General features: G+C 42.2%; 1 protein-coding gene and 1 pseudogene across 1 annotated transcript; one reads left to right on the top strand and one right to left on the bottom strand.

Annotated features, from left to right (window-relative positions):
- The first annotated feature begins 1,396 nt into the window (after positions 1-1,396).
- Positions 1,397-4,745, top strand: LOC143394614 (duodenase-1-like). Its single transcript, XM_076849308.1, has 5 exons — positions 1,397-1,451; positions 3,051-3,198; positions 3,622-3,760; positions 3,947-4,204; positions 4,584-4,745. The coding sequence occupies exons 1-5, from the start codon at positions 1,397-1,399 to the stop codon at positions 4,743-4,745; spliced, it is 762 nt and encodes a 253-aa protein (XP_076705423.1).
- Positions 4,746-11,717: 6,972 nt separating this feature from the next.
- LOC143393759 (nuclear receptor subfamily 5 group A member 2 pseudogene) lies at positions 11,718-13,299 on the bottom strand (annotated as a pseudogene).
- Positions 13,300-13,950: the final 651 nt, after the last annotated feature.

Raw genomic sequence — 13,950 nt, 5'->3', positions numbered from 1 at the left:
AATTCTGTTTCCCAGCCCAACGCCATACTGCTGCCAGCACCATTCTTGGATCAGCTACAGAACTTATAGGACTTCTTTGGTGTACTGTCTCTCACTCAACACTGCTTTTTACCAACAAACATATTTCACCATAAGAGAAGTGCAGAAGTAGGTTCATGTGCCATATCACCCAGAAGCAGCTAAACTGATAAAATTGTGAAAGAGTACATGGAAGATAACAAGGACAGATGACAGACCACCACCTGTGAGATTGGGATGCTGCACTGGCTTTAAGCCAGCAGTAAAGGTATGCTTGTGTTTCCCCACAGGAAGAATACCTGGTTGCAGAAACAAAGGGGTGCTGGTAAGAGTTGCCCCTTTGACTCTCACATGTAATGGCTCACACTCAAGCAATTTTGCGTCTATCTCCACAATCTTGGTCTTTGTTGGCCTAGAGGTCTTAATCCTTGAGAAATTAATCAACTGTAAAATAAGTGGATTCCTATGGTACCTGGGTGATTGGGACTGACTTCCAGGAGAAAGGGCATTCAAAATAAGTGAACATCAGTGAAAGACAACTGCAACACAGAAATGGATACCATTGAGAATCTTCAAGAATAGGGTTGAAGTCGCTATAGGTGAAGAATCCTATCAGGGAGGATATCTGAGGTAAGAGTCTTCTGAACAGCGTCTCAGAAATCACATAAGACCCCTTCTCATAATGGCTTTCCAGCCTTCTTGGCCATGGACCCTAAAAATTCTCCTTAGAGAACTCCTGAGAAAGGAAAAAATCTTGGGATTACCAGGCTCCCTGCTGTCACAATCCAGCTGAGACCAACCTATTACTTGCTTTCACCCTGTCATTGTGGTTTTGAATCACTAAGCTCTTGGGCAACTGAGGCACACTATCTTCAGCATTGCTCCCAACCCATTCAGCCCATCCTTCTAACCACAGCCCCTCCATCTTCTCTATTTACTAACGTTTTTGTATCCTCTGACATAGCCAAAGAGGCTCATCTCCATATATCCAACTCTTACACAGGAAAGGGTTTCAACAAATGATCATCCTGAAGGTCAATGAAAGCCAAGGAAATAAATACTTTCCTGGATCCATCACAATGATATGCAGATTCCTGAGTCCCAGGACCCACTACTGGCCAATGTAATACTTCTAGCAACCCTAACTTCTGACCACAGGTTCCAGTTTTCTGCTTTTGTGGTCAGCACTGAATCAAGAGTGATGGGTGGTTAGGCTTGGCCAAATTATTACTCAACCAGCAGATCTTGATCAGACAGTGATGGAAGGCTGAGATCATCTCAGAGGAAAAAGCCCCCACCACACCAGAAGAGAACACTGGGACTTTAAAAACCAGGAGGACGTGCCTACCTCTTTGACCAGAGAGGCCTTCCTGGGAAGATGAAGCTACTCCTGCTCCTGTTGGTCTTTCTTCTGTGCCCAAGGGCAGAGGCAGGTGAGTGACTATCCCCAACAACTGAAGCCCAACCCCAAGCTCAGCCCTGCTCAGATGCTGCACCCCACCATCCTGACTCAGGTGCACCTCCAGCAACTTTCTGAACAGCAAGGTAAACCTCACCCAAAGACTGGCGGGTCTCATGGGGATGGAAGCACAAGGGAGGAGCAGGTTAGAAGGCTGGTCTCCATGAGAGCCAATTGGCAATTATCCCTTCCCTAGCTCTACCCTTTCCATCTGGAAAGCAGATCCTATCACAAAGACATTTGAAAGTATATTTACAAACAGGAAAGAATGAATAAGGGCAGCTTAGAGAAAAGGGCTGGCTTCTGTGATCAAGGTAAAGCCCAGTAATATTCTAACAATGTCCATCTGCTTCTACAAAGTTTGTTATTCTCAAGGTGCACAGGAAAAAACCTGGAACCCATCTGATCTCAGAATCCTTGGCATCTTTGTCTCCTTAACAATTACATGTGCCTTGGTTCAGCCTCAGTTTCTTTTAGGTCTTTTTTTCGGTACAAGTGGGTGCAATGGCTTTGCCAGACCCCATCATCCCTGATGCTTACAATCTCACTAGCATTCCCCTCTAGCCCTCAGCCACAGGCTAATCAGGAGCCATTCCTTCATACATCCAAGACCTTTACTGGACACCTACTTGGTGTCTGGCTCCAGCAGACAAACATCAAACACGACTCAGCATCCTGACTTTATGTGCAAAACCAGCAGGAGCTCAGTGAGAACTAAGAAGGAAACAAGAGGGGAAAGAAGACTGGGACACTTCAGACAAAGGACTGACCAGGATCTTTAGGGACTTTGCTGCTTGTTCCAAACTCAAATCCTGTCAGTCAACTCAAATCCTGTCAGTCAAATCCTGAAGCAGGAATTACAGAGCAAGGACTGCCCTGCTCTTCATCAGAGGGAGTATCTGAGTCTTGTGGGTCACTCTTCAATCCAGGAATGCTGCCAGGCAAACACTCAGGGCCCATGTTTGCTGCTGCTGGTTACTTATACCCTGCCCCTAGGGACATGTATCAGGGCTTGAGCAGCCAGGACTACACGGCAAGTGAGGAGACCAGGGGCAGGGCCAGAACAAAGGAGCATGGAGAGGGTCTTTGGTGAGGTCAACTTCCTGCTTGATGAAAGTGCTTGAGGACACAAGCCAGGGACCCAATCAGACAGAGACTTCTCTGTTTGTGCTCCTAAGTGGGGGACCCAATAGAATAAGTAAAACAGAAGTATGCACAGACAGACACCAATCAATAATAGTGAGTAGAGGGTGAACAGGGATAAGATAAAGAAAGGAGGAAATTCCAGAGACCATAAAAAAGAACAAACCAAAACTTCCCCCACTCAATATCAGTTCTGGGGACCCTTCTATTCAGAACCATTTTTCTGTCCCTTTGGCAATAAACCTGCTGCTTGCTTGCTTTCTCTATGTCCTATTCCTCAATTCTTTGCTGAACAAGGACAAAGAACCCCGCACCTCTAGGTGGTAACACCACCACACTCAATCCTTCCCTCCCTGGAGTTGATCCCAGTCTCCTCTCTTCAGCCTTTGGCTCCATGAGCACCAAGGGCAGGACAGAACCTTTCTTTCAGGGAAAATCATCGGGGGCCGGGAAGCTGTGCGCCATTCTCATCCCTACATGGCATTTCTTCGGATCAAGACTCCAACTAAAACAAAACGATGTGGGGGTTTCCTTGTGCGTGAGGACTTTGTCCTGACAGCAGCCCACTGCTGGAAAAGGTGAGTTCATACATCTAAAGAAAACCCCACAAGGAATCCTCTCCTTTGGGCCTGAAGACAAGACTCTGTGGAGGGCAGGTAAGCTATGGGGAGAGAGGAGCAGGTCAGTGCAGGTGGCTTGTTATACAAAAGGAGAACGTGGATCAAGGCTGGATGGGAAGGAGGCAGGTTTTTCCCAAGAGCCCAGAGTGTACATGTGAGAGTTTCAGAGTCTCACCTGGAGACACCTGAGCTCTGTGCATGACTGAGCACACTCCATCTGCTCCAGGAACTGCACCAGCCCTGGCTGCCAGAGATACTCAGCCCAGAGTCCTGTTCCCCTACACGTCCTCCCAACTCCACCCTGCCCTGCCCTGAGTATCCATTTTCCTTCAGGGATCCTGAGCTGTATCCCCTGTGACTCTACCTCCCTGTCTGCTCTAGGAACAGATCCATCACTGTCATCCTGGGGGCCCACGACATCAAAGAGAAAGAGAGGTCCCAGCAGATCATCCCTGTAAAAAAAGTCTTCCCCCACCCAGATTACAACAGCAACTATTCCAATGACATCATGTTACTGCAGGTGAGGAATGCCATTCCAATGGGTCTTGCACACTTCAATCCTAGAGAATTAAATCTGCTGTCCTTCTGTCCAATCCTCCTTCCTAAAATGAAGCCTTCACTTGTCCCAGTGCCATGAAGAAGGCAATCCCATGACTGGAGTTTTGTGGGCTGTTGGTTCATCTGAATTTCTTTTATCTGCCTTTAGTTGAAAAAGAAGGCCAAGCTGACTGCTGAAGTGAGCCTCCTCAAGTTACCCTCAGGAAATTCCCAGGTTACACCAGGGATGGTGTGCACTCTGGCTGGTTGGGGATACACTGGCCAAAACATATCCACAACAAAACTGCATGAGGTACAGCTTGAAATCCAAAAAGACAAGGAATGTCTCTCTCGTTACACAAAACCATACAACTCCACCATCCAGATTTGTGTGGGGAACCCAAAAGAGAAGAAGAATTCTTTTCAGGTGAGTTCACCTGCTTTGGCTATTTCCTGCCTTGGGCACAGGAGAGTTTGAGGAGAAACAAGGCAAAAGGAAATACTCATGCCCCTGTTTCTCCTCAAATTGCTTTTCATCAATTCAGTCTCTGGTCCTGAGGGTCAGTGGAGACTAGATACCCATTGGTCACTTCATAGACAGAGACTTACTGGAGAAAGAGAGGCATCAGTCAACTGGAGGGAATAGTCAGGGTCAGGCTGGAGCCCCCCGGACTGAATGAGGGAACAAGGACTGCCCTGTTTGTGAATTCACAAACACAACCCTCTAACAGTTCCAACCACCTATGGGGAGGGGATGGTGTGAGAATTGGAGCAAGCCAGCTCAGGGTTGATCTCTCTACCCACAGGGAGACTCTGGGGGTCCTCTAGTGTGTAAAAAGGTGGCCCAGGGCATTGTGTCCTTTGGGAAAAAGAAAGGGACACCTCCAAGTATCTACACCAGGATCTCAAGCTTTCGGCGCTGGATTGAAAAAACAATGAAATCCTTCAAACTCCAGGGACAAGACTGAGAAGCCTCCTGAATTCATCTTCTCTTGAACAAAGGCCCAAAGTACACTGGGTAGAGGAGTAGAGGGGACACTGCCAGGTACTTAATAAACTTTCATCTCTAGAACAGAAGTGCTAGATTCCTCCTTTCTTCACCAGCATAACATTTTGTAAGGTTCTGATTGCATGTCCAGCAGGATCTGTTTACATTTATGATTCCTTACATGCTTCCCCTCAGGCACACTCCACCTTCCACCTCTAGAATATGAAACCATGCTTTGTTGATAGTAGCTCCGAAGGAATAAGGACCCTCTCTAGACATTCCTACAGTGCCATCTTACATCATTCTGTCCCTACACTCTAACCCTACCTTGCTTGTGGGCCACTATTAAAACACAAAAGACCCCAGGTTTGTAAAGGGAATTATATTTCCCACCTAGTGGAAATGGATATGTGGCTTTTGGAAAGGTGTGGTTCATGCAGGGCACCCTCACCAAATCAGCACAACTGGCAGCTTGGAAGCATGAAGACTTTCAGGAAGAATTTTCAGTGCCCTCAAATACTTCTTAAGTGGCTGTCACGGCCCTGTCTTAGGGCCAGAGCCAGTGCAGTGTCTGGTCTCCCGTCAGCCCATCCTCCCACAACCCCAAATGCTCTTCCATCTTAGTCTGAGCCAGCTTCTCTCCACCTCCCATGTCCAGGTTCCCTGGAAACCTGTGAGGATGGAAGCAAACTTTCTATCCTGTGTTCCTTGATGGATCTTGAGCCCTAGCTTATCTTATGCCCCATTCATGAAGGACCAGGAAGCAGGGAATGACCTCAAAACCCTAGTCCAGAGCTTTCACTTGGGTCAAGCCCACATCCTTGGGTCAGTCCTCCTCATGTAGAGTTTTGCTCCTGAGCTCAGATCCCAACAAAGACAGGTCACACTCAACAGCCTGAACTCTTGCAGGTTCTTCCATTTGGGCACCACTGACAGCCTGGCCTCTGGGACAGAATTCACTGATTGGTACCCTGGACCAAAATGCCCATCTATGTGAGACTGCCTGCCTCTGTGGCAGGAAGGAAGCAACATTCTGCCATCGACCAATACAGCAATGCCCATTGGGCAAATACTGTGTGCCAGGCAGTAGGGTCCCTGCAAAACAGCAGTCATCATGGAATCCATGTGGTTTATCTGATTTGCATGTCACTTTGCTTGAGTGGCTTTTCTCATCTGGATCTGGGTTTTAAGTCCACAAGAATCAGAGTCATCTTGTCAAGATAATAAAACTCATTTGAATTGTCTTGGTGTTACATGGTACACTTTTGAGAGCATTATCACAGCAGACCTAAGAACTGCTGATTATGGGGTTTAGAGGAAATAGAGACTTTCTAGTCCTGTCAGTGTGCCAGTCTACCTGTCAGTGTTTAAGAGCCTCCCATAAGGCTCAAGGAAGATGGTGAGGAGGACTAGAGTGTGATCAGGGTCCTGATTTAACTTTATGGCATGAAAAAGGCCCTTGTACAGAAACTCAGACTTTAAACATATTCCACATTTTCCTGAAGTCTGGGGTCTGACTTTAAGCCTGGGCCAGTGTGAAAAGTTACCCTAGTTATTACTAAGGCCTGGCCACACCCACAATTGAACCAAGATAGGCAGGCTTACGTGTGCTTAAAAAAATGTAACCTTCCTCTAATCTTTTTTTAATATATTTTATTGCAGCTTTATACATAGTATGTGGGTTCATCTGAAAAACTCACACATACCTGAAAATCAATTTCAGTTCATAATGCCAACTTTTTCACTCCCAGCTTTTCCCTCCCATCTAACTACTCCACTCCCATTCTCCTTCATTTGTTCTACTTGACTTCCTTTAGTATATCTACTAATTAATTATAATCAGCATAATTAACCAGATTATTAATTGGTATAATTAATTATATTTGCTTGATTATTTGTAATATTTATTCTTCCCTCCACTTTCCTTAATGTTACTCTAGTTTTTGGCATATGACAGGAAACATTCAACATATGGATTTCAGAGTTTGGCTTATAAGCATGATATTCTCCATTTCCATCCATTTACTGGCCATAATGTCATTCTTTTTATGGATGAGTCAAATTTCACTGAATAAATATATACCACAATTTCTTAATCCATTCATCTACTAACAGGCACCTGGGTTGATCCCATAATTTGGCTTTTGTGCATTGTGCTGCTATAACCATTGAGGTGGTCGTATTGCTATAGTATGTCCATCTTTCCTTTGGGAAAATAGCAAGAAGTGAGATAGCTGGATCATATGGTGGTTCTATCCCTAGTTCCTTGAGGTTACCATACTGCTTTCTAGAGTGCTTGTACTGGTCTGCCATGCCACCAACAATATACAAGTGTACCTTTACTGCCCACAATATTGCCAACATTTATTATTATTCATATTCTTGATCGTTGCCAATCTGACTAGAGTTAGATGAAATCATAGGACAGTTTTGATTTGATTCCCCTGAATCTACAAATGGTGAACCCTTTTTTTTAGGTGTAGATGGACACAACACAATGCTTTTATTTGTATGTGGTGCTGAGGATCGAACCTGGGTTCTGCCCGTGCTAGGCGAGCGCTCTACTGCTGAGCCACAATCCCAGCCCAGAACATTTTTTCATATATATCTTGTCCATTTGTGTTAATTTCTTTCTTTTCTTTCTTTCTTTTTTCTTTTTTTTGAGAAACTTCTGTTTTGTTCTTTTGTTCATTTATTAATTGGCTATGTTGTGGGGGTGGGGGTGTTTTGTGTTAAGGCTTTGAGTTCTTTGTATATTCTAAATATTAATCCCCTATTGGAGGATTAGCAGGCCAGAATTTTCTCCTGTTCTGTGAGCAAACTATTCACACTCTTAATCATTTCCTATGCTGTACAGAAACTTTTCAGTTTGATGGCATCCCGCTTATTGAAACTTGGTGTTTGTTTTTTGTTTGTTTGTTTGTTTTCTTATTCACTGGGGGTCTCATTAAGGAAGTTGGTGCCAGCAACTACCTGCTGGAGTATTGAACCTATGTTTTCTTCCAGCAGTTATACAGTTTCTGGTCTAATTCCTAGTCTTTAATCCATTTCAATCTGAGCTTTGTGCATGGTGTGAGAGAAAATCTAATTTCATTTTTCTACAGATAGCTATCCAGTTGCCCCAGCACCATTTATTTTAACAGGCTGTCTTCTCTCCAAGAGGTGCCTTTGTCAATATCAGACAGCTATGGATATGTGAATATCTCTCTGGGTCTTCTATTCTGTTCCATTTGTCTTCATGTCTGTTTTGATGCTTATACCATGCTGGTTTTGTTACTACTGTTTTAGATGTAATTACAGATCAGGTATTGTGAGGTCTCATGCTTCACTTTTCTTGCTTAGTATTGCTTTGGCTATTCTGGGTCTCTGATTCTTCCAGTTAAATTTAAGAATTGTTTTTCTAATTCTGTGAAGAATGTCATTAATATTTTGATGAGGATTGAAATGCATCTGTATATTGCTTTTGGTATTTTGGCCATTTTGATAATATCGATTCTGTCTATTGAAGATGGCATGTTTTTTCATCTTTTAAGGGCACCTTCAATTCCTTTCTTTGGTGTTCTATAATTTGTGTGCCAAGCTCTTTCCCTACTTAGATAGATTAATTTTTTGAAGTTATTATGAATGGGATTATTTTCATGATTTCTTCCTCAACGGAATCACTGTTGGAGTATAGGAAAGCTAATGATTTATGGGTGTTGAACTTGTATCCTGCTACATTGCTAAATTCATTTCTATGCTCTAGAAATCTTCTTGTCAGTATTTTGAGTCTTCTAGATATAGGATCATATTGTAGGCAAACAGAGATACTTCAACTTCTTTCTTTCCTAATTCTATCCTTTAATTTCTTTTTCATGTCTGATCATCATGGCTAATGTTTCAAGTGTTATATAAAATAGGAGTGGTAGAGTAGATAAATTTGCCTTGTTCCTAATTTCAGAGAAAATGCTTTTAGTTTTTCTCCATTCAACATGAGGATGATGTTGGCTTTGGGCTTCTCTCCAAATCCAAAATGCACTAAAACTGTAGCATAGTTTTCATTTGATTTCCCTGATTGTTACAGATGTTGCACAGTTTTCATATATTTTTATATGGCCTTTATGATTTGAGGTAAGTTCCTTCTACTCCTAGTTTCTCCATCACTTTTAACATGAATGGGTGTTGGATTTTATCAAAGGCCTTTTTGGCATCTATTCAGATGATCATGTCACTCTTGTCTTAATGTTTAAGTGGTGAATTACATTTATTGATTTTCATATGTTGAACCAACCTTGCACCCTGCAATGAAACCCACTTCATCATAGTGTATTACCTTTTTTATGTACTTTTGAATGTGGATTAAACTCAAGGGCACTGGACCACTGAGCCACATCCCCAGCCCTATTTTGTATTTTATTTAGAGATAGGGTCTCTTTGAGTTGTTTAGGGCCTTGCTAAGTGGCTGAGGCTGACTTTGAACTTGCAATCCTCTTGCCTCAGCCTCCTAAGCCACTGGGATTACAGGCGTGCACCACTGCTCCTGGCTGTATTTGACATTTTTGTAATGTTAAAGACCCTCCTTACAGCTCTCCTGATCTCATGATCACCTCTGCTCATGTCACACACATGGGATGGAACTGACTTCTTGACTGTCCACATCACTGTTCCCCTCCATGTGTCTTCTAATTGACTTGGTTTTTAATGGGGGTAGCAGTGATGCTGCCGAGCTCTGGGGTGCTTTGGCTGTGAGCTCTGACCAGCGATTCTTCACTGCTCTTTGAGCCATGAAGATAACACAGGTGACAGACATGGCACAAGTCAAGGCTGGTCTTTGCTAGCCTGTACCGTTTGGGTGGGTGGGCATTAGAAGTGATTAATAAAAGTAATAAAATAATTATCTTTTTACATGTTGAAGTAATAACTAATATCTTTGGTATATGACTTACAATGCTTGAAAGGAAAACCGGGTAAGATTCCACCTTGTTAAATTTACTTGAAAACAGAGGAAGTTACAGATCACATAATTTATAATAGATATTAAATAATTATAGTGAGAATTAGAAAGATTTACAGACATTTAATCAAGTGGATGATTTTAATTCATTAAGACCCTTCTATGTCCCTGAACTATATCCCACTAACTTGAAGACATGCTACAGTAAACACATGTATTTGGTTTCTTTAGTCTTGGCTATATCTTATACAAAGGTGAAACCAAGAACAATAAATTAGCATCATGATTGTCTACAGTTGAAACTACGATATATAATATAAACTATTCAAAAGCCAGAAACATTTATGAAAAAAAATTAAAAGACTAGGAGATACTTTTTTTACAGTTTCTACAAGTGATTGTGCTGCCAATAATCTCAAAAAAGTTAAAGTCTAAATGAGATTCCCATTTTTGATTTTAGTGTCTCACAACATACAATAATTAAGTACTGTTAAAAATAGTTAGGAATCAGAAAAATAACATTAAAGAAATTACTATTTCTGTTATCCTGCAATATCATGATCCCCCCAACCTAAAGGACCTAAAGAATGTAAACACTATATTTTATCTGACTTTAAAGTATTAATACTGTATTTTAAAGTTGATCCACATCTGCACAGTTACTTTCAGAATTGTGCAATAAGGCAAGACTTTGAGGCATCACATGTTAATATTACTGACAGCATTGTTTGGAGAATTTGTTTGCAATTCTTTGTCCTCCAATATTTGTTCTACAGCAGACTTTGGTCTGACTTAGAAAGGTCAGTATCACTCTCTTCCTTTCCCCTTTGGGGAAGGTTTAAATGACTGTAGTATTTTTCCAGGCTGGATACAAAAATTACCATTCCCATCTCAAGACAGGGAATGCTCAGTGGCAACTAGAATGAACCTTGTGTCAATCAATCTATCAGCTTCTCCTTCCTTTTCATTTTCCATAGCTTGACATACTTCAGTTTTTATTTTCAACTACTTTGGACTGTGACTATTTGACATTCCAGCAAAAGATTAATGCTGAATTTTTTTAATGAACTATAAACCTTTATGATTAAAAGGATGGATGTGGCTTAACAAGCCTTTCAGTCAGAAATTCTTATGAAGTCCAACAATGCCAAAGCCACATTTCAGCAAATGTGAAATTTCAGCAAATTTCAGTAGCAGAAATAAGATCTAACTTGCTTTAGCTATGGAGCATTTGCTTTAAAAAAATTGTTGTCATTTCCCTTAATATTCATGAATGCTTATATAAGATAGAAGAGGGATACTGCCTGCTCTTTTTAAAAACATGAACACGTGACAAAACAAACTTGAGAACATATTTAAAATGGCAAGCTGACATATTTATAGACTGTTCTTATTAGCCATTTGCAGGTCTAAGACACAGACATTTGGAATTCATGATTTAGTAGAGCTACTACTGGGCGTGGCTGAGCATAGATCCCTTTGTACAGACTTGGTGATCACAGGGCAGAAGGTGCGAGGCCTTCCAAGGAAGAGAGAGAGGCTGTTGCAGGTTCAGCTGATGCATTCTTGAGAATTGTTTCAGTTCAGCTTCAACAGGGAGGAATTCTGTAAGCTCAATTCCCCACTGTATAAGCCTAATTAATAACACACATTAGTTCCTAAATTTCTTCATAGTGGAGATCAGTTTAAATATACAAGAATTGGTCTGCCCATTTTTATTCTGACATAGTTTTGGAATCCATCTTGAGTTCAATCCACTCCGTTACAATGTCTTTCACATGAATCCTTTGGGGACATGAAGCCTTTGACTCACAGTTTGCAATAAAAATATCCTGATACATCATTTATTTGCTATTAAGTATTTGATTAGTATGCCTTTTTAAATTCAGTATCTTTAACCAAGTTTTTAAATTAGTGTTGCTTGGAGCAGTTCAGAGTATTTTTTTTCCTCTTCCTATTCTTTCCCCCACCCCTCAAATCTCTTTGTGTTCAGGAAGCAGAACTCCTAGGTGTGATAACTTAGGCTCTTTTTGCATGCAACATTTCTATGAGAAGGTTATTGTAGGGCACATCCTGTTCAGGTGCTTATAGTAGAGGTATTCCTCAGCCTGCATGCTGATCTCCCAGATTTCAGGTGGTCGCAGAAGTAGCTGCCCAAACTTCTCTGTTTGATGGGGGTAGATGCACACGGTGTAGTACAGCAGGGCGGAGTTGACTTGTTCCTGAACACCTTCTACCAGCTGGAAGTTCTCAAGGTTTTTGACATCCAAACTAAAGAATACCAAGAATTTCAGACACACAAACTCTCACTGATCAAACTGTAGGGAGCGAAGTTTTGCTACTAGGTCCTGTGCATAACTCATGAGGTTGTTGAGGGTGGCCCCGGCTTGTGATACGATTGTAGAATAGTTCACTTGTTACCCAGTAACCAGGAAAATGGATCCTTCCTTTCCATGTACCATTTGTCGGTTAATGTGGTTGAAGTTTAAGAGCTTACTCCAGCAATTCTGAAGCAGCTTCATTTAGTCATCAATCTTAAATTCTCTGAAAAAGATACTACTCCTGGCCCACTCAACAATGGAGAAGAGGGTTTGATCTGCCATTTTGCACATCAGCCCAAATGTGCTCAGCTTTTCATGCTTGCTTTCGGTTAGCCTGCTCTTGCTGCAAATAGGTCATGATTTGGGCTTGAACTTGAGGCTCATCAGGCTCACACTTCAAAGTTTCCAGTATCAGATGTAGAGTGCTTGCTGGGGAGCTTGTCTGGTAACTATCTATAGAGGAATAGCCCATTATTGACTCAGGTAAGCTGGTGTACAGGTCTGGGTACTCAGACTTGATGGCCCGGCTAGAAAGGTGGCGATATGCTTGGTAACCTTGCAGGGTGCCATGAGGTGGCATTGTCATGCTAATGGGAGATGTTACAAAGGGACTTCTGTCATAGTCTGTAGGAGGCAAGGCAGCATGGTTCAGAGGTAGGCCTTTGGAGTCAGAATGGATGTTCTGAATGGCAGAAGAGATGGTCAGGTCAGAGGGCATCGCTTGGATCATCTGAGACATGGCTTCCAGTTGAAGTCCTTTGGCTTGGATGAAGGCTTTTTTCTGTTGCTTCAGGGCCCTGTCTCTCTTGTACATTGGTCCAAATTTATTCCTTCCTCCACACATTCGAACGGCCCTTACCGCTTCTAGCTTCATTCCAACACTTAGACATTTTTGAAATCCACAGTAAGGACGTTTTCTCTGTGTTTTGTCAATTTGGCAGTTCTGGTTTTCTATACATATGTACCTTTTATTATTTTGGACTGTTCGCTTAAAAATCCTTGCAACTCTCACAAGTGAGAAGCCTGCAATGGTACCCAGTCACTTTATCTCCACACACAGGACAAAGCTCTTGGAGATCTTCATCAGAGGAGTAATTCACCATTTTAAATTGAGACACTTGCATGTTTTCCAGCATCTGCCCCTGTTCCCCATGCAATCGAGCCAGTCCCAGGGCTTCCATCTCCGCTTTGGGCAGCATGACAAGGCGGCCGAGGGCCGGAATGGGGAGTAAGTATCAGTCCGGAAGCCCAGCAACCTCCCTCTCCTGCCTGGTTGACTTCTCTCGTGTACCAGAGAGCAGCCCCTTCCGGCCCCAAGGGTGACGGTGCTGGGAAGGAGGGAGAAAAATCTTTGCCACACATACCTCAGATGAGCACTAATCTCCAGGATATATAAAGAACTCAAAACAAATTTTAAAAAAAATCAATAAATGGGCTAAGGGACTGAACACTTTACAGAAAAAAATATTATAATTGATCAACAAATATATGAAAACATTTTCATCATCTCTAGAAATTAGAAAAATGCAAATCAAAACTACTCTAAGATTTCATCTCATTCCAGTCAGAATAGCCATTATCAAGAATACAAGCAATAACAAGTGTTGGCAAGCATGTGAGAAAAATGGTACACTCATGCATTCTTGGTGGGATTACAAATTGGTGCAACCACTATGGAAAGCAGTATGGAGATATCTCAGAAAACTTGGAATAAATCCACTATGAGACCCAGCTCTCCCACTTCTTGGTTTATACACAAAAGACTGAAAAGCAGCATACACCAGCGATGCAGCCACATCAATGTTAATAGCAGCTCAATTTACAATAGCTAAACTATGGAACCAATCTAGGTGCCCTTCAACAGGTGAATGGATAAAGAATCTGTAGTACATAAACACAATGGAATATTACTCATCCATAAAAAAAGAACA

Source organism: Callospermophilus lateralis, chromosome 3 (assembly GCF_048772815.1).
Source record: "Callospermophilus lateralis isolate mCalLat2 chromosome 3, mCalLat2.hap1, whole genome shotgun sequence".
In the NCBI taxonomy this organism is placed as follows: Eukaryota; Metazoa; Chordata; class Mammalia; order Rodentia; family Sciuridae; genus Callospermophilus; species Callospermophilus lateralis.
The sequence above is the reverse complement of the archived record's forward strand: the minus strand, read 5'-3'. Positions and strand labels throughout refer to the sequence as shown.